The 25,574-nt window shown below is 38.3% G+C and overlaps 2 protein-coding genes across 2 annotated transcripts in view; one reads left to right on the forward strand and one right to left on the reverse strand.

Annotated features, from left to right (window-relative positions):
• TRAPPC3L (trafficking protein particle complex subunit 3L) overlaps window positions 1-25,574 on the forward strand; it is a gene marked incomplete at its 3' end in the record, with an annotated part of 36,810 nt that overhangs the window by 6,636 nt on the left and 4,600 nt on the right. The gene's annotated exons all lie outside the window — the stretch shown is intronic.
• CALHM5 (calcium homeostasis modulator family member 5) lies at window positions 17,591-24,687 on the reverse strand. Its single transcript, XM_081037943.1, has 2 exons — window positions 24,018-24,687; window positions 17,591-20,531 (listed from the first exon to the last, which is right to left on the reverse strand). The coding sequence occupies exons 1-2, from the start codon at window positions 24,555-24,557 to the stop codon at window positions 20,142-20,144; spliced, it is 930 nt and encodes a 309-aa protein (XP_080894069.1). The 5' UTR covers window positions 24,558-24,687; the 3' UTR covers window positions 17,591-20,141.

The raw sequence follows: 25,574 nt of genomic DNA on the forward strand, positions 1-25,574 counted from the left end.
TTTCAGCACATGGAAGGAGGTAGCTTTTGACTGTCTCAGAGAATATTGTTGTAGCTATTTCATTCCCTGAGCAATGTTTTCCCAAGAGAAAAATATTGCCCGTAAATGTACGTGTATGTCCTCTAAGAACTTTCACAGTCCTGATATATGAGAGACAACTTGGAATCATCTGGGACTAGCTCAAATTCCTTAGATATAAAAGGAGATTGGGAAATGCATCCTTAGCCAGAATTCTTTTAATCTGCACACCTATGGTTATTAACCTAGTGTTGTTCATTTGTGGGAGACATTGAACGTATGCATGGATATAAGATATTTATAAGGTCCAGATATGCTGCGTCCAGGATCTCATAACTGACTAATTAAATCAGTCTCATTCTTCTTTTCTCTCTTGATCCTTAATATTGTTATACATTGCCATATTGATTCTTCACATTAGTGGCAATAATCATTCTACACAGTGCTTTGTGGTTCTCAATGCAGGTTTACGTAGTTTTTGCCTTTCATCTTTTCTGTATCCCTGTGAAGTATGCAAAGTAGGAGTTGTTATCTCCAATTTCCAAATAAGAAAACTGAGTCCCAGGAAGAATATGACAAAAATTACATTCCAGCATATGAGAAAAAATTTATACATTAAAAAACACCTAAATGAAAGATTTTTCCACTTACTGTTATTATTACTTTCATTATTTCATGTCTTATGAATCATGCAGTTTAAGTTGAAATCTAAGTCTTCAAGTCCTAATGCAGTTTACCACACTAATTAACTGGTTAAAATATTTTTTCTTTCCATATTTGCAAAATATAACTAAGATCTAGGAGCATTAGTTTGAAAAAATGAATTAATTTTTCACTAAACCAATTCTATGTGCAATACTACAAGAATATTAGCTCTTTTAATGGAAAGTAAATATTCAAAATATATACATATAGATGGTTGTGTCTATTTCTGTAAAAAGTGCCCTTGGGATTTTGATGGAGATTATATTGAATCTATAGATTGCTTTGGGTAGTATAGACATTTTAATAATATTAAGTCTCCCAACCCATGATCAGCGGATGTCATTCCATTTGTTGTTTTCTTTTTTAATTTCTTTCATCAAAGTTTTATAGTTTTTAGTACACAAATCTTTCACCTCCCTAGTTAAATTAATTCCTAGGTATTTTATCCTTTTTTTAGTGCTATTGTAAGTAACACTGTTTTCTTAATTTCTTTTTTGGATAGGCCATTGTTAGTATGCAGAAGTACAACTGATTTTTGTTTGCTGATTTTGTATCCTGAAACTTTTCTGAAATCATTTCTTAGTTACAACACTTTTGTGTGTGTGCGTGTGTAGAGTCTTTAGGGTTTTCTACCTGTAAGATCATATGATCTTCAAAAAGATATAATTTTACATCTTTCTTTCCAATATTGATTCCTTTTTTTTTTCTTGGCTAATTGCTCCAGCTAGACTTCCAGTATTATGTTCAGTAGAAGTGGTAAGAGCAGGCATCCTTACATTGTTCTAGATCTTAGAGGAAAAGCTTTCAATTTTTATTCATTGAGTATGGCAATGGGGAAAGGATAATCTCTTTAACAAATGGTCTGGGAAAACTGGATATCCACATACAAAATGGAATTGAATCCTTATTTTACACTATACACAAAAATCATCTCAAGATGGATGCAAGATTCCTTTTTATCAATGAAGAGAATATGTTGTCACCCTCACCCTTATTTTGTGCAGAAGGGATATCTCCTGGTCTTTATATTTTCCTTCAACGGCCTGGTTTCCTCTCTCTTAATCATTTTTACTTCTCCAGCAAAATGTTCTTTTACGTGTGGGAATGATGTCACCCAATTGAGGAGCATTTTAACAGAGACGAAGGATCAGACTTTAGTTATGTACTCACCCACTGATGCTTTGCTTATAATTAGTACCTTTTATTAAAAGGTTTGGCCTTTGCCAGCATTATCTCATTAATCTTTGTAAACTCTCCTCAGAGGAAGCAGGTGTCAAATATTACAGTCCGTTTTATAGAGAAGTGGGCAAGGTCAGAGGAAGTTTACCATGGTTACATGCTGCCCATGGAGCATAGCAGGGTCAAGAATAGAACTAATGGTTGTGACTTTTGTTTGGCTGCCCTCTCAGACCATATACTTATACCAAACACCACCATCATCCTTCTCCATACTTAGCATCTATTTACCATGGCTTCCAGAACTCATTGCCTCTCTCCTGATTCCAAGAAGGAAAGAGAGGGAAGAATACATTTGAAGAGAATTGACTAGATGAAGAAACCTATGTGCAGATGAGTGAAGTGAGTACTCTTAAGAACTAGTTAATGAAAGACTACACGTAGGAACAGGTCTCCTGAACTTGTGCTCTACTCTATACTCCTCTGCCTCTGAGAAAGGACCATTATGTAACTCCAGATACTAATAACATCCCCCTCTCTCTTGTTTTCCTCACTTGGACTTTTCCAAAGGGACTTAGTGACTGTATCACTAAGCTTCTGACAATTTTGACAGGCTTTAGATCTCAAATTACGCCATCTAGTGGTATGAAAAGAAATCACATGACAGGCCAAATCATTGATCAAAAAAATCTTGTCAGTCTTATTTATATTTTGTATAAAAAGGAGATGACAGGTCTCGAAGTACAACAAATTTTAAATAAGACATATAATTTATAAAAATTCTGTTATAATGTGATATTGAAAAATTTTAGTAACATAGGGTTTTTCTGAAGAAAAGGTAAAAGTAATTCCCACCTATTATCTATTTTTCACAATAGGCTTGTGAAGTAAAGAGAACATCTATTATTAGTCCCATTTTACCCATGATATAATTACAACTTAGAAGACATCACCATGTACAAATAGTAAGAAAAGCCAGATTAGAATTTATTTCTTTCTGACCTAATTCCAGTGCTTTTTTTCAAAAAAAAAAAAAATCATTGTTTCCTTAAAAATACACCTTTGAAGATCTCCTATTATGATTACTATTTTGAGAAAAATGGAAATGTGGAATTTGCAGTAGAGTCACCTTAGCTAATTTTAGTTGTAATAACAAAAAAATAGACAGTTTAACTGTAACTTAACAGGCATAAATCTCTGTTTATTATAAGAGCAAGTAGAATATACAATCATACCTCTCTCTGGTCTAAGGTCTAAAAAACACATTTTTAGTTACACAAAAAAACGTATTTCATGGTTTCCAAACATATTTATGATAAATTTTTATTATTAGGAGATGCTAATTAAAGATAAACTTAATCATTTAAATTAAGGTGATCATAAATGTCAGGCTTGACAAGAAATATAATGTTGCCTTTTAAAAGTAATTTAAACACAAGGAGCTCTGATCATCATCAGATTCTGAGCAATAGTCTAACCAAATCCAATATAGTAGAGATTAAAAGATAGGAGTCCTCATCATGCTGAACCACCTTCCCACTGTGTGACCCCGAGCAAGTCATTTAGCCTGGCTGAACCTCAGTTTCCATATTTGTCAGATGACACCTTGCAGCTACAGTCCTTCTGATTTTCGGGTATTGCTTTCTCTAGCTAAAATCTGGACACAGAATTATAATTATAAATAGCTGAGTGGCCTGGGTGTAGCTTCCAAAGCCTCCCTCAGAGCATCCATACCTTCTAGTTACTTGCAGAGTTAATGAGTGCTTGGCCTAGCACAAACTCTGTTCATCAAAGCCGGGAAAGCTTTTTATTGTCAGGACAATGTTATTATGATAGTTGTTCTGAGAGGTATAGAGGGAATTTAACATTTTCTCAATATAAACATCACACCACTGGTATTGTCACAGTAGGATGAAATTTTGCAATAGAGAAAAACGTGATATAAAACATACTAAAAACATAAAAATACTTTTGACGAGAGACAACCAAGATGACGCAGTAGGTAAACGCTGTGTTTACCTTCTCTCACAACCATATCAAAATTACAACTAATCTACGAAAACAACCATTATCAAGAATCACCTAAAATCAAGTTGAACTGAAGCCTTTCAACTAAGAATGAGCAGAAGTCACCTCCAGGTGGATAGTAGGAAGAGCAGAGACGCAGAACGGGCTGGTCCCACACCCATGCGTGACCATTAAAGGTAGGGAGGGATATTCCATCTGTGGGGGTCCACCCCACCCCCCAGAGGAGCGAGAGGTCCCAGCCGTAGCCCAGCCCAGGGTTCCAGTGCTGGGGAGAGAAGTCTCCATAATTACTGGTTGTGAAAACCAGTGGAGGTTAGGACTGAGAGACTGAGTACAGCTGCCCTCACAGGCGCTCCTCTTAAAGGGACTGCGTGTGGACTTACTCTCCAAAGGAATCACTCACTCTGAGCTCCAGCGCTGGGACAGCAGCAGGAGAAGCGGCAGGGACATATGGTGGGGAACTGAGTTGTCTGGCTTGGGATGGGGGCTGGAGAGGAGGCTTTCTCCTGGACAGGAGAGCTGGTGGAAGCCATTATTTCTTTGTTGAGCCCTCCCCATTCCTCAGTTCCTGACACAGGTGGCCACCATATCTGAGTCTCAGCTGTTCATTTGCCACACCCTGGTGATTTAAGACACCGCCCCGACCACCTGCCTTGGCTCAAGCTGCAGACTTTCCTAGGGTCTCTCAAAGGTTCACCGAACCCAGACAAGCAGCATCTGGCTGAGCAGCCCTAAGCCGGCATTAGTGGCAGCTGGCCTTGGTTCATGGCTTGGCCTCTTAAGGAGCTTCCAAGCACAGCACAGGTGGCAGACATCTGCGGATTTCTTTGTGGCTTGTGCTGGCTGGCCCAGCTGGGGCACACACAGGTTGTGGCTGAACTTGACGTACAGTAGTTCCCTTCCAAGGTGGTCCTGCAGCTGACGCCTCCAGTGGCCAGCTTCAAAACTAGCCAGAGCATTATCCAGCTGCCTCCAAGTACAACACACCCAAGGGGCAGAACAGGCAGGCACCAGAGTCCTGCTGAGGCAGATCCTGTTCTGTAAGATCAGCCCCTCCACAACAACTCTTCCACTGAAGTCAAGGCCAGTCTTCACAACCAGTGAGCCCAAGGGTCAGTCCCTCCCACTGATGTGCTATTATCAACCAAGGCTCAACTACAAGAGGAGGGCACACACAACCCACACAAGGGACACACCTGGAGTGCACGGTTCAGGTGAACAGAAAGACTGCTTCACTTAACCCCATAGCACACCTACTACATAAGGCCACTCTACCAAGACTGGAATACATAGCAGCCCTATGTAATACATAGAAACAAATACAGGGAGACAGCCAAAATGGGGAGACAAAGAAACATGTCCCAAATAAAAGAACAGAACAAAGCTTCAGAAGAAGAGCTAAGCGAAATGAAGATAAGCAATCTATCACATGCATAGTTCCAAACACTGTTTATAAGGATGCTCACTGATCTCTGGGAGAACTTCAAGAGACAGATAGGAAGCATAAAAATGGAGATGGAAACCATGAAAAAGAACCAGTCAGAAATAAAGGATACAATAACGGAAATGAAGGCTATATTACAGGGAATCAACAGTGGATTATTTGAAGCAGAGGATCCAACCAGCGATGTAGAACATGAGGTAGCAGAAAACACCCAACTGGAACAGCAAAAAGAAAAAAGAATCCAAAAAATTAAGGAGAGTTTAAGGGGCCTCTGGGACAATATCAAGTGTACCAACATTCACATTATAGGAGTACCAGAAGGAGAAGAGAGAGAGCAAGGAATTGAAAACCTATTTGAATAAATAATAAAAAAAAACCTTCCTAACCTGGTAAAGGAAATAGGCATACAAGTACCAGAAGGAGAAGAGCGAGAGCAAGGAATTGAAAACCTATTTGAAGAAATAATGAAAAAAAACTTCCTAACCTGGTAAAGGAAATAGGCATACAAACCCAAGTCCCAAATAAGACAAACGCAAAGAGGCCAACACTAACACATCATACTTAAAATGCCAATGATTAAAGACAAACAGACAATCTTAAAAGCAGCAGGAGAAAAGCAGTTACCTACAAGGGAGTGACCAAAGGTCTGGCAACTGATTTCTCAACAGAAACTTCGCAGGCAAGAAGGGAGTGGCAGGAAATATCCCAAGTGATGAAAAGCAATGACATATTAATACAACCAAGATCTGCCCAGCAAAGCTGTCATTTAGAATTGAAGGACAGATAAGGAGCTTCTCAGATAAGAAAAAGCTGAAGGAGTTCATCACCACCAAACTAGTATTACAAAGAATCCTAGAGGGACTTCTTTAAGACGGGAGGGGGGTTAATGATGGGTGAAAGGGGAAAGGATTAAGAAGTACAAATTGATTGTTACACAGTAGTCATGGGGATGTAGGGTATAGCATAAGGAATATAGGCAATAATATTGTGATAACTAGGTATGGTGCCGGATAGGTACTAGATCTATCAGGGTGATAGGGGGGAATGGGGTTGGGGGCAGGGTGGAAAAAGTGAAGGCATTAAGAAATATAAATTGATAGCTAATGCAGTATGGGGAATATAATCAAAAATGTAATAGACTGTGTCACATGTGCTATAAACCCGAAGCTGAAGTAGAATAATACTGAATGTCAACTATAACTAAATATATAGGTATATATAGTCACGTGATGTGGAGTACAACACAGGGAAGACAGTCAATGGTATTGTAGTAGCTATGTAAGTTGTCTAAAGGGTAGTAGCTTGCGGGGGTGGGTTATCACTTTATGAGAGGCTTAAATGTCTAACTATTATGTTGCTTTGTATACCTGAAACTAATAATAAATGAATACATAAATAACTAACTAAATAAGCACTTTTAAAACTTGAAATTCTGATCTTTAGTTCAAAAAATTGGAACCCAATATAGTGTACTTGTTGGAAATTCTGAAAAGCAAAATGAGATCTTTTCCTTTTAATAGTATAAATTAAAATTTTACTTTAAATAATGTGAGCAATGATTTTTTGGTGAGTGATATAAAATCAATGAAATAATTGAAAGGAAATGTTCAGAAGAGGCAATATAAATAAAGATGCCTAAAGCAGGGAAGGAAATCTAAATTGTGGGTGTTGTAAGCATAAATTCTAGGGCAAAATATTTAGAAATATAATCCAGAGAGGAGTCTAAATGGAAGAGAGATTTTTTTTTTTTACTCGATGCATCATTTTTATTTCAATAAAGGGGTCCATTTAAGATTAGAGCTTAATCTTCACAGAATTCCACCAAATCATACTGGTCATATATATATATTTTTTATCCTGCTTCTGATCTAAATACACAAAATTGCTATGGCTGAATCTATACAAGGTATTCAAATACCTTGAAGCTTAAAACTCCTGAGTCACTTTAGAGTGGTGGCAGGTCCATGGCCATGGAATTGCAATCTCCACACAGATTTGTACTCAGAAGCACTGACTACATTCAAATCCGACTTTGTTAGACATTTTCAGAAGGATGTGCCTGCCTTGGAATTTTTCCAAGTGAGGGTCCAGTCAGGAGACAGAAACCACGTAATAAAATTATCAACTATATATAGGCAATTAACTACTAGGAAAGAAAAAACATGCTAAAGAATACCCTAGTGCTGAGAGAGACTTCCCAAAGAAGGAACACATTTTGAAGGGGGCCCTCTTCCCAAGGCTAGGGTTCAAATGTCTTTGGAGAAGGTGTACTTTTAGACCATGGAAGGTAGACAAAGTCTTTGGGTTCCCAGACTAAGACTAATGAGCAGGGAATTATGGATCAGAACTAATAAGAACACACCCCCCTCACTGGAATATAAGTGGGCTGAGGTGGCCCCCAGTGAGGGAACCATTGTCTAGAACTAGCAAGCTGGAGAATGAGTGCCACTGGTTATCCCATGCACGACCAGTCATTTCCAGCATGAGCAAATCAAGAAAATATACACTACAGCTAGGAAAAGAAGTCCCTTCCTCTTGCTCTCCTTCTGCAGAACCTCTTGCTGGCAAAGGAGAAATGTTTGCAAGATCTACCTCCAGCATTACAAGCAAGATAATGAAGAGTGGGTTTGGAGATGAGAAGCAATAATCTAACAACAAGCACCAAAGGCCTGAGTCATTATAATTGTTGCTAACATTTTTATGGCCTTTTTTCCTTTTCTTTCTTTTTTTTTTTTTTTAACTTTGGTGGCCTCATGCTTGACTCTACCCAAATTGCTTGCCCACACTGGAACAAATCTCACCTCTACTTGTATCTCTAGCTGGCTGTCATAAGGAAGATGTGACAAAGGAGCCAAATTCTTTTCTTACCAGGATGGTGTCAACTTCCTGCAACTGAAGATGCGAAATAGACTGAAGAACACAATTTTCAATGTGCAAACTTTTCTTCTGAAATAGGCTTTCTGTTAAACACTGAAATTCTTTAAAATACAGTCACTGCCTCTTTTTCTACTAATGTCTTTATAGCCAAATCTATGTTCTCTCTTTCCCATGACTATTGAATCGATTATCTCTATTTTATTACTGTTGGAAGTGCTATTAAATGACATTATGGCCAAGAACTCCAGAATATGGCTGGCTGGCCAATATCTTGTGCTGTCTTCCTTGGGATTCCAAGGAAGTGAGGTGCAAGACACAATGGCAGATTGGCACTTAAACTACCACCAGTGAAAAATGTATTGAGCGCTTGGGGCTTAGTCTTACAGTCTGTGTAATGGTGCTATAGGCTTTAAATTGACCGGGTTCACTTTCTGAAATGTTCATAGATCTTAATGTGAAACTTAGTTCGTGTTGTAGGAGATAGGAATTACAGTGTCAAGATGAATAAAAGAACATGACAGAACAAGCTTGGAAAGGTAAGGGAATTCTTGATTAACCTTACTTAGAATATCTCTATTATGAAATAGAGCAACATAAGTCTGAATTTTAGTTTAATGTTTTAATCAGTCTGTGACATACAATTTCATTGTTTTGTGCCTGTTGATCTTCCAAGAATTTACTTGTGACCAGCTTCTTTTGTATATATTTCTATTCCCCACCTAAATAGAGCAAACGTTTTTTACAAAGAATGAGAATAACAGTTTTCTCAGGTTATGGTAATACACATTCACTTTGTTTCATTTGATACTTTATTGTATTATCCAGTGAAGTTATCTTTTATTTCTGGGAAATTTCACTTCCCCATTATGTCTGTAAGCTTTTCAAAGGGAGGGAAAATTCTAGGTATTCTTAGGGTTTGACCCACTGTGCCATGGCAAACCAGAACATTGTAGACATTTGTTACATATTGTTGAAGTGAATTCAGAAAATAATAGATCTTACTTACCACACATCAACATACTGTTGCTCTTCCTATTCTTTCCAGAAGAGGGCAGTAGTCCACGTTTGTTTCCAAATGAAAGACTCTTGCCTCTTCCCCTCCCAACACTTGCACAAGTTCCCTTATTTCAAGCAACATTTACTATATTGAGAATCCAAAAGTGTCTGGTTGCTCACAATAATAAATCCTCAGTAACAAGATTTGAACTGCAATAGAATCCTGGACAGGAAGATAGCTGATTCTTATTAAATAATAGTGAACTAACTCATCTTGCTAATTTTATTGAAATCTTTTGTTTTTCCATTATTTATATGATTGTAGAAAGTTTCAGGAAAAGAAAGAGACTCATTCTTGCTACACTGAGGTCAATTGTGATTACAAAATGCAAGCATTAAATAGGTAATCAAATCATTAGATATTACATTTCCCTAAACTTGAATATATTTCTCCCAGTTTATTATAAGGGTAAATAGAAAATGCAATTATGCCTCTCTCTCGTCTAAGATCTAAAAAAATATTAGTTACACAAACATATATTTCATGGTTTCCAAACAGTTACAATAAAAGTTTTATTAAGACTAGATAATTAGAGATAAATTAATCATTTAAATAAATCATTTCCATTATTATGGAAATATTTGAAATGCATCCTAATATTCATCATGGAGGCAAATTGTGTTAGGTAGACTCCTTTAGGTTGCTAGCCTTTGGGGTATGCCAGGTTGTAGAGGTTGATCATAAGGATATACTAGGACACAAGAGCTAAGGCCTCATGGAAAAACAGAAATTGGAAAAATCCTTCAGTCCATCTTGTCATCTCAGGAGCAGACAGACATATGTGGTTCCCTACTTCAGTCCTCCACCATTTTGGTGACTCAACTATTCTCTGCTTATTTTGTTCTTGCAGCTACTTACTAATAGCTTTCTATTCTTTTTCTTATCTCTACGTCAGTGCTTCTGCTGCCTCTCAGTTCTTGCCTTATGGCTTGTGATTATTCTCTTTTTTCTGGGTATCTTTTGTTTTCTGTGTAATCACCCAAACTGTGGCTTTTTTTGTGTGTCTCATATTTAAAGTTCCAAAAAGAGAGTCTCTATCTAAAACCTGTCCAGTCAATCAGTAGCCCTCTATTGGGTAGAGTTTTCATGCTAGGCCAGTAGCCAAACTATGGACCGACTGTGCTCTCAAATCCCCATCTTAGTCCATTAACTGTGGCCACAACAGCAGGATAATGAGACACAGTACTTGACCATCATAGTACACTACTCAGGAGGGCGGTTTGGGTATGAAAAACATTCTGAGATTTTCCAAAGCAGGGCAAAGTAATTGTCACAGAATTTGTTTTTTCTGTCTGGAAAATTAGTAACAGTAATTTATGAGTGTTATTTTACCTGAGTCCCCTCCTCACGTTATTCATCTTACTGACTGATGCTGGTGTTTGTTTTCCTTTGTTTCAGAGGCTAGAACTCCTGGATAGAATAGTGTAGCAGGCTCCCTTTCACATGCTAACTATAAAGCACTGAAGTAGAAAGAATTGTCTGTGCTATGCATTTTGCAGATAATAATCAAGTAAGCAAATATTTCAAAAGATAAAATGAAATGTTTTCCTCAGGAAGCATTTCAAGGGAAACCACACTGTTAGTTGAAAGTAAATATTCTGAACCGTTAGCAAGAGTAGAACAAACATTTCTCAGAACAGTAAACTCAGAGAGACACTTTGGTAGAAGGGAGATAGCCAAATTCTCCTAGGAGAAATGATGTTGGACTATAATAGATAGTATTAGGTTTTCTTTTGATTTTCTCAGAAAAGAACCAATCAGAAAAGTTTGCTCTGGTTCTCTAATCCTATGGGGCTTATGCTTTTGTTTCTTTTTTTCTAAATCTTTTTGAGTCCTTTTTCTTGGCATTCTGTGTTTTTTCGAAGAATGCTACCTGATTTTTTACATGAGTAGGAAACCTGCCCAGGTGAAATGAACTTGAACCAGCCATTCAAGCCCGAGACATCAGGACTTTTCTTTTCAAAACAAAATAAACAGCTTTGTTCCTTATGTTTCAATAGTTTGTTTTCCTTCCTTTCTTTTTTTCTGATTATATTTGGCTTCTTTTATTTTCCAAACAACATACATTTTAGAAAGAAATACTTTCTCTAAAAAAAAAAGATCACCATATTTCACGGTTCTGGGTATAAGCCTAAATGTAATGCACCCAGTACAATGCAACACTTGAATTATGTTGACAGCATAAGTCTGCACAAAACAGGAGGCTCTCTCCCCCACTCCCCCGCCCCGTTGTTTAAATGAATCTTCCTTCCAAGCACACTCCCCCACACACCCCACCCTCTTATACCCAACTCATTTTAAGGGATAGACTAAGAAATGAAGCCTCAATGAAAAAAAAAAAAAAAAAAAGGGGAGACCTGAAACCTTTCGATCCCTAGGCAATCCTTGCCCTGTATTAACATCTCTCGCTGACGTGGAGGACTGGTTTTTGCTGATAATCCTCTCAAAAGGTCATGCGTTCATGCTGCCTTCACATCATTAGGGCTGGGAGCATGTCACTGCCATGCCTAGCTGACAGCATCACCAGATGATAATGTGCCCTGGTTCCACCTTCTGCCTTCTGGGACGTAGAGAGGAGGCTCTGTGCTCCCCCCACAGATACTAAAGAATGGCAACTTCCATTTGGCTCAAATCTACTCCATCTCAGACAACTCAATGCTTTATCAAAGATCATCTGCCAGGAAGCCCCTACAGTGCAGGGTGAGAAGTGGGGAGAGGGTCCAAGGTGGCCACCACTTATTTCACATACATCAGACAGCCCCCAGTTGTGACTGCTAGTTACAGAGATCCCCCAATCCTAAAATACTTAGGTATCTTGCCACTGTTGTATACATACGAGAATAATTTGTAAATAAATGCTTGAGAATTTAGCCATTATTGTATGTGCCTCCCACTCCCACCCAAAAAATTAAAGTGGGAAACTGAGGTACTAAAATGGAAGAGTCCTCAGAGTTTACGTTGCATTTGGGAGCCAGACATTCCTTACCATGTGAGTCCTGCAAGGAACTGAAAAGGTGCAAGTGAAAGACTCAGCAGGGTCTCAGAAGACCTTTAAATGCAGGTTGACAATCAACAGAGTGGACCAGGTCACAGAGAGCAGTTCTCAGCGCAGAGGAGGCAGGAGTGGACGCAAGGGTTAAAGCACCATACTTGCCTGATTCTCAACATCTTCCTGGAATGACTGCTTCCTTTAATCCCTCAACTGAACAATGGAAGCTAATCAGATTAAGCCTAAAATAGAACATTCTTCTTTGCTATTAATCACTATTTTCAAAGGTTAACCCTCAAGTTAGTGGTAGGAGCTTACTGATGATTTTTCCACTTTTTCCAACACATGATATTAAAATAAATGGGAGCCCTTGATAAGCAGAGATTGAATTCCGTGGAAGTCACAGCACACCACACAGCATTCCAGAGAAGGCTGGCATCACAGTGAGCTGAATGTCAGGCCAGTTTCCTACTTAGTAGCACTTTTTTTTTTTTTAAGGAGGGAATAAGAGAGTGGAAAAAGTAAAAAGAAAGAAAAATATTTTATAGTTATACAATTCTCAATATTTAAAAAATGATGACTATTCCCAGCAAAAGCAATTCATAACATATTCTGAGAACTCACCATTTGGGCCAGAAATATGGCAGACGAATTATTAAAAATAAGAAACTTGTTTAAACAAACATAATCCTTAGTCTTAATTCTCCCCTCTGAGTGGGCAAGAACTGCCTTACATAAACACCCACACTCTTGAACTATTCCCCTTTGTACCTCTGGGTGGGGTGAAAGAAGAAAAGCGTAGGAAGTTTTCTTTTGTGGAAAAGTGTGTACGCATAGCACAAGGTCTATGGATTTTGCAGACTGATTGGGTCTAACCCAACAGATCACATCAATTACTTACGGCAGAGTTCCACTATGAAGGCAAGTCACTTGCAGGAAAATTACCCTCAAACTTTTATTGTGACTACATTTACGTAACATTATTTTTCCTCTAGCCCCAGACACATATCTCTTAAGGTTCAAGTCTCAGTTAATTCTACAAGTCATTTCCCCTTACTCTTGAATGTTCACCTTTCACTTCTGTTTGTGATCAGGACTTATAGGACATCTGACATTACATTAGACATCTTATCTTCTTGGTGCTATTACCAAAGATGTTCCAGGGGAAAGTTTTCAATCCTCCAGATATCTCAACACATGAAAATCTGGTGTAAATTTAAATAATTGCTCTTAACCAATGTTATCTCAATAAATCTATTTTTTTTAAAAAAAGAAGTAGATAGAGAAAATTTGTACAAAATCTAGTGTACCCTAATTTTCCATTGGATATTCTTGGTTTTGTTTCTATTTCTTAACTTATTTGGATGAAACTTATGAGAGACTGACTTACAAAACAAATCTAAGTGTCTAGATTTGTTGAAAAAAGAACGTCCAGCCTATAGAAAAGACTTATAAGAGTTTATTTAAGCCAAAATTTGAGGACATGCCCAGAAACAAAATCTCAACAGATTGAGAACATGCTCCAGAAAATGGCAGTTTTGCAGCTTATTTTACACATTAGAATCAAAGGAGAAAACTTATGGAAGGTGCATAGAATCCACTGGTGATAGATTAAGGAGATAGGAGAAAGCAAAGTGGGAAAATCTCTAACACAGGATTAAAAGGAAAATGGAGAAATACATACTTCTTTTACATTGGTGGGTAGAGGATAATTAATTAAGATTTACAGTACATAGAGGTGGTATCCAGGGAACAAGATAACAGGGAAGGGTTCTGTGGCCTCATGCTCTGGTCTTATGCTCTGGTGCCTGCAGTTGTGTCTTCAAGGGACAGGAAAAGAAAATTACTCTGACATGTCAAAGGTATGTTGTCCTAGATGCATGAGAATGTTGTAGAGCCCACTGAAGGTCAAGGTTGACCTTTGCTAAGGAAGCTGTAGGCCTGGGATGTGACTACCTGCCATGATCTGCCCAGTTAAAAATTTATAATTAAACCATCCTACGGTCACTGAGCTTGTGAGTCTGGCCATGTGGCCCCCTGAGCTTGTCAGGCTTACTATATAGCCCCTTTCTAACTCACAGATTGAAAATATCAATAGCTTTGGGAGTATTTCATTAATATAATTTTTTAAAATGAAATTCCTTACCAGGAGATGAAAACTATTGAGGGAATACTTTGGTAAACAAAATCCCAAAGGCTAAAGCAAGAACTATCTGGGCCTAAGAATTCAGAGAACCATCAGGAAAGGCCATCCAAACTCTGGGTCATCCTTGCTTGGCGTCATTCTTAGTTCATGTCAGACGTGTGGTTTCGTCCAGACTTGCCCTGACTTCTCTGTGATTTCTCCAGGGTAACGGTTATTAATTCTTATTGTTCCATTGAGTCACCTAGAGCCGTCCTAAAATAAAAATCTTGATGCCCAGATCGTACTTTTAACCAATTAAATACTGTTATCTGAAAATAGGGTTCAATATAAGAACTTTTAAAATACTCTCCAAGTGATCTTAATGGGCATCCACTGTTTTAGAGCAAGGGTTTTGAAAACTGTGTCCTTGGCACTCTAGGGTGATTGATGTAGAGGCAAGGTGTCATGTGAAGGCTGCCACTCCTCCAGACCCTGTCTGGATTCTTCCAGAGTTACCTCCCATTTTATCTCTTTTAAGTGTTTCAAGTAAAATAAAATGTCATTGAAAAAAAATGGAAAAATCTAGAGAGATATAATAAAGGAGTCTTGATTGAAACAAGACTAGCTTACCTCTGGGGCAGGAGGTAGGGAGTGAAGTTGTGTCTTCCAAGACATTCTATTGATCAAACACTAGTTTGTAACTGTATGTTTCTACAACTGCTTTACTTCATAGACAGTGTGAGCAAGATCCACTTGTAGTTAGCCAATTGTTTAAGGAAGCAAGCCTTTTATACACACTGATTACTATCCCTCATGTTTCTTCCCTGACACAAACACCAACAAAACCCCTGGGAGAAATCATCTTGTTCTGTTGATTCTGTCAGCAACCATTATTATTGCAGAAGGACATTCCTTTATGTTTAATCTAGGAATAAAATTTTGTTGCGATGTAATTAGTAACCACTTTATAGGTTATGTACTCTTCCCAAGGATGCATATATTTTGAAGTATTGTTCTTTAGCAAAATTATTCAATATCACCTGAGTTAAGACTTTTCTTACTTTATCCTATTCCTTGAGATGATCCAGGGAATATTATTAGGTGAATTAATTAATTCATTTTGCCCATTTTAATCTCAGTTTTCATTACAATTTAAAACTTTTAAAGATTTTTCTCTGGCATTGGTGTGGCTATAGGGTCAGGACATCTGAAATTATAAAAAGATAGCTAGTCATCCAGACAGAAATATATGCTCTCAACGATCTAAAAATGTAAGTTTGGGGACTATTCTAAATCTTTTATGAACTTCCTATTGCTGAAAATTCTTTATCAATGGTCATTTTGATCAAAGGAAATAAAGTAAGAAGTTGACCTAATAGATATAGTGAACTAGAAGCATAGTTTGAGCACAACTACCCCAAATGTCTAGAAACCCAAGGTGGAAAAGCTATGCAGGATGGGAAAGAGGCCAGGGGCCAGACAAAAGCCAGGCCAGGAAACTTGGAGATCGACATCCATTCCCAGGAATACACCAAGAAGCCAGTTGATTGGTAACTCATGTGCTACTGACTGTCAGATTCAGGATAACAGAGTTGAAAGAAACTCGGAGATATACCAATCTAACACTCTGATTTAAAACAATGAGGAAAAACGCTTTTGATGGCTAAATGAGTATTTGAGGTACACCACCATGATGCAACATTTTATGCAGTGGAAGTTAAGACTCACATAAATTCAAGTCCAAATTTAGGCTCCATCTCTCACCTGTGGCTTAACCTTAATGTTTTTGGACTTTAGTACTATTCATAAAAATAGAAACAGTAATGTCTCCTTCTCAGTATACTTGTGAATTTTAAATAAACCATATGTAAAGTATACAGTACATAGTAGGTTGTCATAAACATCAATTCTGCCTCTCCTCCTTAGTGGAAGAGCAAAATTTAGAATATGATCTGTCTTATAGCTAGACAACTGTTCTTCCTGTATAACTCAATTTTAAAAAACAACTGAACATTAAAAATATTATTTGAAGCTGCCTAAAAGCAGGTTTCCTTCCAGACTCAAATATAACATTTTATACTTGTAATAAGTATGTTCTAACTCCCCAGAAGGATTAAACTAACCTAATTCTCTTTGATCAAAATCCTACTCAAAAAAGAATAAATTCAAAGCCACTGGCATTTGCCTTGCCTTCCAGTAATGTAGGCTCCTTCTGGGGTTACCCTCCGTGCTCAGGCTCCAGCCTCAGCAGCTCAGCTTGCTCTTTGGCCTCTCCTAAAATCTCACCGTGTCTCAGTACACATTCTGGGCTTCACTAAGCCTTAGTCAGAAGCCACTGCTAGAAATGATTATAGCTGGAGCCAGATCCTTCCTTTGTCAGCTCCTCAAGGAAGTCTAGGCTCCCTTGGGAACTTTGAGCGATGATGGGATTGGGTTGAATATGTGATGACAATCAATGCAGCAACCACATAAAGAGGAACAATTTTCATGCTTGAAGCTGCCACATAAAAGGTGCATATACAGATCCACTGCTCCTTGTTATTTACCTCACAGGTGAGAAGCTGCAAATGTCAAAAAGTCAAGTCTGGATTCTGTTCTGGTTGCATGGGAGGCCAAAAGGAAAAAAAAGGGTAGAAAGAGGTGAAACAAGAGTTACTACAAAATTAACGAAGTGTTTTAAAATTATTACTAAATTAATGAAATTCCAATAGGAACATAGTAGTGGTTTAGTTCTAAATCCAAAACTGTAAGGTTTCTTGAAAACCGTATAGAACAACAAAAAAAAGGTGTGTATGCGAGGGTGGAGGGATGGGAATGATTCCCAATTCCATGTTTTTGAAACAAAATAAAATGTTTTCAATTTAAAAATAAAAATAAAGAATGCTGTGAGAATATAGACAAAAACATCATGTTAGTAATAAATCCTGATGTCGTTGGATTTTCCCTTAGCAACATTCAATGACAAAAGACAATAGAGTAACACTTAAAATATACTCAAGTAGAGAAAGTGTGAAACAGCTAAGCTGCCCGTCAAGTATAAAATAGGCCAACAATTTGAATATGTAAGAATTAAGGGACTACTATTCCAGAGAACCTTTACTGAGAATGATACTAGAGGATAATCTCCAGGCATGTGGGAGTTGACTGACAAACTTCAGCAAAATAACCGAGGCAAGTATATAATTTGTTTTATTCCATAAGTATTATGAAATTTTTCAAACATACACAAATGTAAAGAGAATATGTAACAAATCCCATGTACCTACTATTCAGCTTTAGTAAGTACCAATATTTGCCACTCTCATTTCATCTTTTAGCTCCCCTTTTTTGTGCTGAAATTATTTTAAAGATAATTCTAGACATGGTAATTCACATATAAATATTTCAATATGCATCTGTAACCGATCAATACTTTTTAGAAAATACACACCATCATGCTATTATCATATATAACCAAAGAAATAATTCCCTAAAATCGTCTCATACCCATTTAATAGTCATTCATATTTTCTTAAATACTTCAAATTTGTCTTGTTTCATACAGCTCATTGTTTGAAACAGGATGCCAATAAGGTACACAGGTTGCTTCTGGTTATTATGTCTCTTCTGTCTCTTTTATTCTCCTTTTTTTTATGCCATTGTGGAAAACTGGATCATATGTGAAATAGAATGTAGTATACGAAGCATGACAATTAAATTCGTGAAATTATTACAACGATGTTGCTAAGCATTTTTTGATATCAGAGGGATTATTCATTTTTAATTTGTACCAACTAGACAAACAGTTAACCAAGTTTACTATTTGGAAGTGCTGAAAAGGCTGCGTGAAAAAGTTAGACAACCTGAAATTTTCGCCAACAATTCGTGGCTCTTGCATCACGACAATGCACCAGCTCACACGGCACTGTCTGTGAGGGAATTTTTAGCCAGTAAACAAATAACTGTATTGGAACTCCCTCCCCACTCACCTGATCTGGCCCCCAATGACTTCTTTCTTTACCCAAAGACAAAGGAAATACTGAAAGGAAGACATTTTGATGACATTCAGGACATCAAGGGTAATACGACAACAACTTTGATGGCCATTCCAGGAAGAGTTCCAAAATTGCTTTGAAGGGTGGACTAGGCCCTGGTGTCGGTGCATAGCTTCTCAAGGGGAGTACTTCAAAGGTGACCATAGTGATATTCAGCAATGAGGTATGTAGCACTTTTTCTAGGATGAGTTCACGAACTTAATTGTTCTACCTCATATTCTACCTTTACTTGGTTCCTTTCTCATATTGCTAATTCACTTATTTTCTTTTGCTCATATTTCCTGTAAATTAGTAAAATCTAATTACTAGATTAGATTCAGGTTTAATATTTTGAAAAGAATATTTCACAGATGGTACTGTGTATTTACTCTTGCTTTGCATCACATTGGCAGGCACATAATATCCAGTTGTCCCATTTTTAGGGATGTTTAGATGAATGGTTTCAAGTTGCATGGTCCTTACCCCATCATGGTTTCACCTAGTTTAGAATTCATTATTTACTGTCTGGATCCATTACGTCATTAGGGGTTGCAAAATGGTTGTTTTCTAATTCTGAAAAGCTCTACAAAGAATAAAATTAGAATCAGTAAAGTTGAGAGGTATAAAATTGAGATGTGTAAAGCAATAATAGCATTTTTATGTTCTCAAATAACATCACTAGAAGACAGAGATTTAAGGGGAATTAAATATATATGTATATATGTATGTATATACACATATATATCATATATGTATACTAGAACACAAAATTTGCATTATTTCTGATAAACATAGAACTGCAAAACGACTGTACACCAGCACTGCTTTGGACAGTTTCCCAGACCTCTAGTCAGAGCCAACTCACCCATCAGCACAATAGGCACTGTCCCTAAGGCCCATCGTGTTTTTAGTTTCTTTTAAAATCAGAAGAAAATAAATGAACGTGGGATTGAAAACAATGGCTTAATACATAATATTAATATATTCGTCTTTATAGTATACAGTCATGGATATATATGTATGTGTGTATTTCTTAATGTAGAAAGGGGTCCAAGAAGGCAAAAGTGCCTAGAGCCCATAAAAGTCATAATACAGCCCTGCCTGCAGGGATATACGTTCATTGAACATTAAAAACATGTGAAAAGTTCTGAATTTTAGGCATTATATCCTTCCAATGTATTATTTTTGAGAACTGATGTCTTCAGAGTCTAAGGAAATGAATTTCAGGTGGTAGAATTTCATATATCCTTGCAAGGCAGGAGGATAGGTTTACAGGACAAGGTTTTCTGCTGACTACACTGCAGATCTCACTGTGTATAGAGCCGACTGTGAAGTATCTGGCTCACGCCCAAGTCACCACGTCAGCCCCCAGATGCCATGATCAACATGTACATAGAGTGGCAGACCTTCTTGCACGAGTCTTGCTGTGGAATCATGACATTTTAGAATTTGAAGACACTGAGCCCAACCCCTCAACCAATGCAAGTGCACCTTTGTTGCCATCCTTGACCAGTCACACGGCATCAGTTTGAGCACATCTTGACACTGTCTGCACCTGAATGCAGCAAAGCTGCTTCCCTTTGTGTTATTGTCTTATAAAGGAACACTAAATGCAAGAAAAAAGAGATACCCAGGTTGCTGTGGATTCAGTAGGAAGATGTCAGAATGAGTGTATCCCTGGACACCGTGAGTCAGTGATGGCAGATGAGCTACACATTGTGGGCAGTATCCATGAGAACCATTGTGGTCTCTTCGTCCTCAGGGCTAAGTTCCAGACCATCTTCCACCACCCTGTGGAGGGTGCTGTAGTGTTGCTGGCTTTGGTCGAAAGAATGTAGCTCTGAAGCAGCCTCCCAGGCAGCAAAAGTAGGCATGGGGAAGACATCTGGCCTTTTGTTTTCAAAAAAGCATTTCAGATTTCTCTCACTCAGCTTGTTGGCATAGTCCAGAAATGTATTTTCCAACTGCTCCTTCTCCTTTTGTGTATACATCTTCCAAAAACTCAGCTGAAGGTAGCTAACTTTAGATCGGCAGCGAGCATAACAAATGGTGAGCAGAGAGAAAAAAGATGCTGAACAAATCAGGCACCATCCTAGAATCTTAGAAAGAAAGAAATATTGAGGACATGTCAAAGCAAAGCCACTTCTCAGGGAGCTGAGGTGATATTATTGGGAAGTGTATGGCTAAATTACTACAACAGTGATTGCCATATTTTACTTGAACTTCTCCATCTTAATTTTTTGACAACACTTTTCTAACAGTCAAAATAAAGTTTGAGTTTGCCTAATTATTCTCCATCCTATCCATCATTGCTTGTATGCAAAGAAATAACCAGAAGGCAAGCAAATTAGAAAAAATAAATATATATAGGTTATCCAAGAATCAGATAAATCAAAACCCCAAGTAGTATTAACTATTAGAGGAAAGACTTCTGTGCATGGGTAAATGTGATCATTTGAGCAAACGAGCAATTCCTTAGGCAGGTGTTTTCAGGCATTGATAAACGCATATACGTGGCTAGTGACTGATTTTTCCCATGTTCTATTGTTTGCAGGGACAGCAGCCCTCTCTAAGAGAAATATTACTCATTATCTATGATAAAGCGAGACAGACGTAACACAATAAGGAAACTGAAACTATAAGAATTGAAAGGCTGCATAAAAGCCAAGAAAAAAATGGCAGTCATTCCAAACCTTCAGGATTATTGGTTCTGAATCTTGATAATCAGAAAAAACAAAATTTTCTCTGAATATGAACTGGTTCAGTTGGGTGTTTTTTTCCTGACTATTAAAAACAGAAGTCTGTATAACTTATCTTAGAAATTTTTTGTTGTTGTTCTAATTATATTTTTCACAATTGGAATTAATTTCATATTTGGACAACTAACAGAATTCTTTTCAAAGTTTCTCTTGACATTTCAGTGAAATGACTCTTAGAATTTCTCAGCAAATGGGCCTATTTGAAAATAGAAACAAAAAAAATCTGCAAACAGACCCATTCAGACAGCAACAGAACCACAAATTAGCTCCACTGCTTTAAACCAGTGGTACCCACACTCTGGCTCAGACCAGAGAGTCAGTGTAAAGATCTCAAACTCCACATGAATGCCAACTCTGGATTGGCACTAGTTGGGTTTACATCTGAACTTTTCCCTTACTATGGGTATGCTCTGTGCCTCAGTTTCCTCAATTGTAAAATGGGGGTTACCTAAGTTCAGAGGGTGATTTGGGGCATTAAAATGAGATGATGTAGACCTCCACGTGCATTCAGTAAGTTATTATCACACGCAGCTATTTTTTTTGCAGCAATTTTTCAAATGTACATATGTGTGTACATGAAAGCATTACTGAACTCATGGTATCTTTCTGTCAATGAATGAGGCACAGCTTCCATCATGTGAAAGTCCTTACATTTGCCTGAAATCATTTGTGGTTGGCTTCCTTTGTTCTTCATCCTCTCCCTTCCTCCTTCCCCACAGCCGGGCCTCCTGTGGGCCACTAGGCCATCTCACCATTATCTGAGTCAATTCTGCTTGAGTTCTAAGCTATTTGATCAGCTTCAGACTCCCCCTCCTCCCATTGCATGACCTTGGTATCACCTTGCTCTCACCTGAGTGCTGAGCACTGAGCCCTCTTTTGTTCTTCCCCAATTCATAGTACCCAGAGTGTAACTAGACACTGTGGGTGCTCCCACCCCAACCCTCAATAGTGTCCCATTCTGCCTGAGTCTCTTCCCTTAAACCCTGGCAGTTTCCTCATGAATTTAGAACACTTAAACTGTGTACCAGCAGTTTTATGCCCATTTATGTCCATTATCTCTATACCTTCCAGCAACCCTCTAAGGTAGGTGTTATTACCCCCAACTAGAGAAAATTGGGGCTCAGAGAGGTCAAACCATTAGCTCTAGGTCACATAGCTGCTAAGTGATCGAGTCAAGACTCAAACCCAAGACTAGTCAACTCCAAGGCCGAGTTCTTTCCACTGCTGCTCTCTGCCTTCCTTAAAAATAGAGTGCCACCCAGCTGGATTTCTTGTTATCTGCCCCACCCATGGATGGGACTCTTTTTCCACCCCCTCCCACATACCCAACTATTAGTCTGGACTGTTTGTTGCTCTGGCCTGTGTAAACCATTGTGGTGAGCACCTGCTGTTGATACAGCTCTTCTTGGTCACATCCCTCATGCATTCTCCCCTAGGAATCAGCCCCAGGTCCTTCTCATTCTGCTGAAAAGTAAACAGGTCAGTGTGCCTAGGCTAAGCTATGACAGTGTGTGCGTGATTTCCTTATGTTTGTGTTTAGAGAAGAAAAACTAACACAGTGATGAGTGTTTGGATCTGGCACTAAATGAATGGAGCCTGGTGCCTGGGGACATGAATCAAAAATCACTCATTGTGTCATAACATTTGTAATTAATACCTTCCTTCAACAAAAGAAGGAAGACATCTGGGAGCCTGGCATGTTTTTATCTAGGGTGCGCTTTATGCATTAAAGAAAAGACTTTGGGGTATTTTTAGGCCTATAGGTTTATGAAAAGTATATGACTATACTGCCAACCAGCTTTGGAATATATGATTTTAAAAACAGAATTTTTCTTAACGTGCTGCTGTAAAGACAAGTCCTTGTTGAAAAAGTAAAATTGTACTATTTTCAGTGCATTTATTCTGAAACAAATAACATTCCTGACCAATTGTGGATCTGTTTATCTACTCTAATTCCTTGTTTTGGTTTGAGGAATGCAATTCCTACTACTCTCAAGAAGGAATTCAGGCTTTTCCTCAGGCCAGGGCAAGGCTTCACATCTGGATTTGTGCTCATGCACCTGGAAGGATGACAGGCTACTTCCTTACGTCAGTTAGGTAAAGCTATGATTTCCTTCTGTTAAAGCAATGCCCCAAATCCTGAGCTTCTAAAGTAATGTAAGAACTTCTTTACCTGTACAGCACAAAGAGCATAGGACGTAACCTCCCTAGAGAATATGATCACTTTTCACTGAAGGCCATTTAAAGATTGCCAAATCCTACTTTATATGGGAAACTCTTCTGAATCTTGACATTATTTATATAGAGAGATAGCAGTTGCCAAAAATCATTTAAGGGAATTTCTATATTAATTATATTACATGCAACTTGCAAAGTATTAGCTCGTTTGATTCAGCTATATTTTAAAAGATGAATGCTATGTGTGTGTTTTTTTCCTTTTTCTGAGAAATCAGTTTGAAAATAAATCATTGATACAAGACAGTAATTTTTAATTACAGCTCTGCCCTTAACACTCCATTATGAGTTAGTGTTATGCATTATTTATAAAATCAACCCCGACAGATTGTTTTAAAGCACTTAAATATTTACCTACACATAACCCAGAGGACATTTTCTTTTCAGAAATGGAAAAGACACTTCAATCAGAAATTTCACGGAGCCACCCAACCTCTAAGAAGCTTCTGCTGAGATTGTCTTAACACTGCATCATGTTCCAATTTCCATTTTGTATCAAATGTCCTAGCAGGATTCAGACTCAGCCCTGGCTGAAAGGAGAACAGAGAGAATATTGCAAGCTGGGAGAAAACAGGAGTGTTTGTCCTTTACCTGAGACTGGGCTTGCAGGGACAGTTTCAGTTCTTCATTGTCTGTGGGTGTCATGCTGGTTTTGCCACATGATACTTTGTAAAGTTCTTCCCAGCATTCTTTGGGCTTGCCCTCGCAAATCAGCCTCAGGAGGCTTGAACTTTTTGTCCCACTCATGGCACATTCATAAAAAGTCCCATTGAGCAAAGCCACAGACAGCCACATCATTGGAGCCACCAATGAACTCAGAGTGATCTGGCCAAAGACATAGAAGAAGCGGCAGCTGTGGCCTCTGGGGAGGATTTTCCTGGGATTCACGCAGCAGCCTGTGAAGAGTCTCCATGACCTGTTGTTCACAAAGAATCCCAGGATCAGTAACACCCAGGCAGGAGCAAAAAGGAAAACCAGCCCGTAGACCACATTCTCAGTGCTGCAGGGGCACTTAAACGCCACGAGTGAAAAGAGACGCTCACTTCCCACGGTCAGCAGAGCCATGAAGCTGTAGCCAATAACAGTTTTCTGGTTAAGGACGAATTTTAAAATCCCCTGAAAAGCATCCATGTTGGAGATAAAGAGGGAAAATGCTTTGCCCTTATTTATCGGCAGAGAAGCTGTGGCCGTGGCGGACGGTGGAGCTCTACCTTCATTAGAAACTTAGAAACAACAGTCCTCTTTCTCAGGCTGTTTGGACAGATAAGGAAACAATGTCATTCCCTAGGAATGACTCTTTCCCAATCATGTTTAGATAATGCCTCCTACTGGTGGGTACTGGGCTGTGAGACTAGAGCCCAAACACTGAGAATTAGAGTTAATTCCAAGTGCACAGCCTCAATTTTAATGTTATTTCCGTGCTGCTTGGTTTGAGAATTTGAAAGAAGTTCTCACTCAAACAAAGAATAGTCTAGGAATTTTCCAGCCAGAGGAATCAACATTAGCAGAAATGGATTTCAGCCAATTGGTTGGGAGCCAAATCAGTCTCCAAGCCTGGAGTTTTATGATTTTTTTCTTTTCTCTTGCTCCTTGACTTAAGATCTGGGAGATTCATTTTACATCCTTTTAAGCTGGCTTGTGTCAGAGACTTCAACCAAGTTTTAGGATTTGGGCTGTTTGAAATTCATATGGCAAAGTTTAGGGAGCATTTGCATTTTGAATAAAAGACAAAATGAGAAGAATCCTTATCATTTCTTTCCTAGGCTGTCATAGTAACCTCTCGATTGGTGTCTCTGTCTTTGACTTCATGACCACCCTGCCCACAACCCTAAATCCATCCCCCATGCTGACATGAAGGAGATTCCTCTAAAACTTAAAATTTCCTCAGAAATTTAATTCTGCCTGAGCTTATTCATGGTTTGGGCATCCCCACTGCCCACAAGTTTATAAATGTTAACCTCATGTAGCTTATCATGGTGTTTCATGCCCATGACAGGTTCCCTCTACCCAGAATATCACCACCACTGCCTCTCCCCACTTTGTTCACCCGAAAATATCTCATTCAATATTCATGAACAGGGTAGAAGTTTCTTCCTCTGCGATTATTTCCAGGATTGCTTCCTAATGCATAACGTTGTACCTGAAGGA

This window comes from Rhinolophus hipposideros (genome assembly GCF_964194185.1).
Source record: "Rhinolophus hipposideros genome assembly, chromosome: 3".
Taxonomy (NCBI): domain Eukaryota; kingdom Metazoa; phylum Chordata; class Mammalia; order Chiroptera; family Rhinolophidae; genus Rhinolophus; species Rhinolophus hipposideros.

Excerpts from the sequence above, each read along its gene's own strand:
- CALHM5 (XM_081037943.1), bottom strand. The coding sequence starts at position 24,557 with ATGGATGCTTTTCAGGGGATTTTAAAATTCGTCCTTAACCAGAAAACT. Across the intron at positions 20,532-24,017 it reads CCCTGCAAGCCCAGTCTCAG|ATTCTAGGATGGTGCCTGAT; the intron begins GTAAAGGACAAA and ends TTTCTTTCTAAG.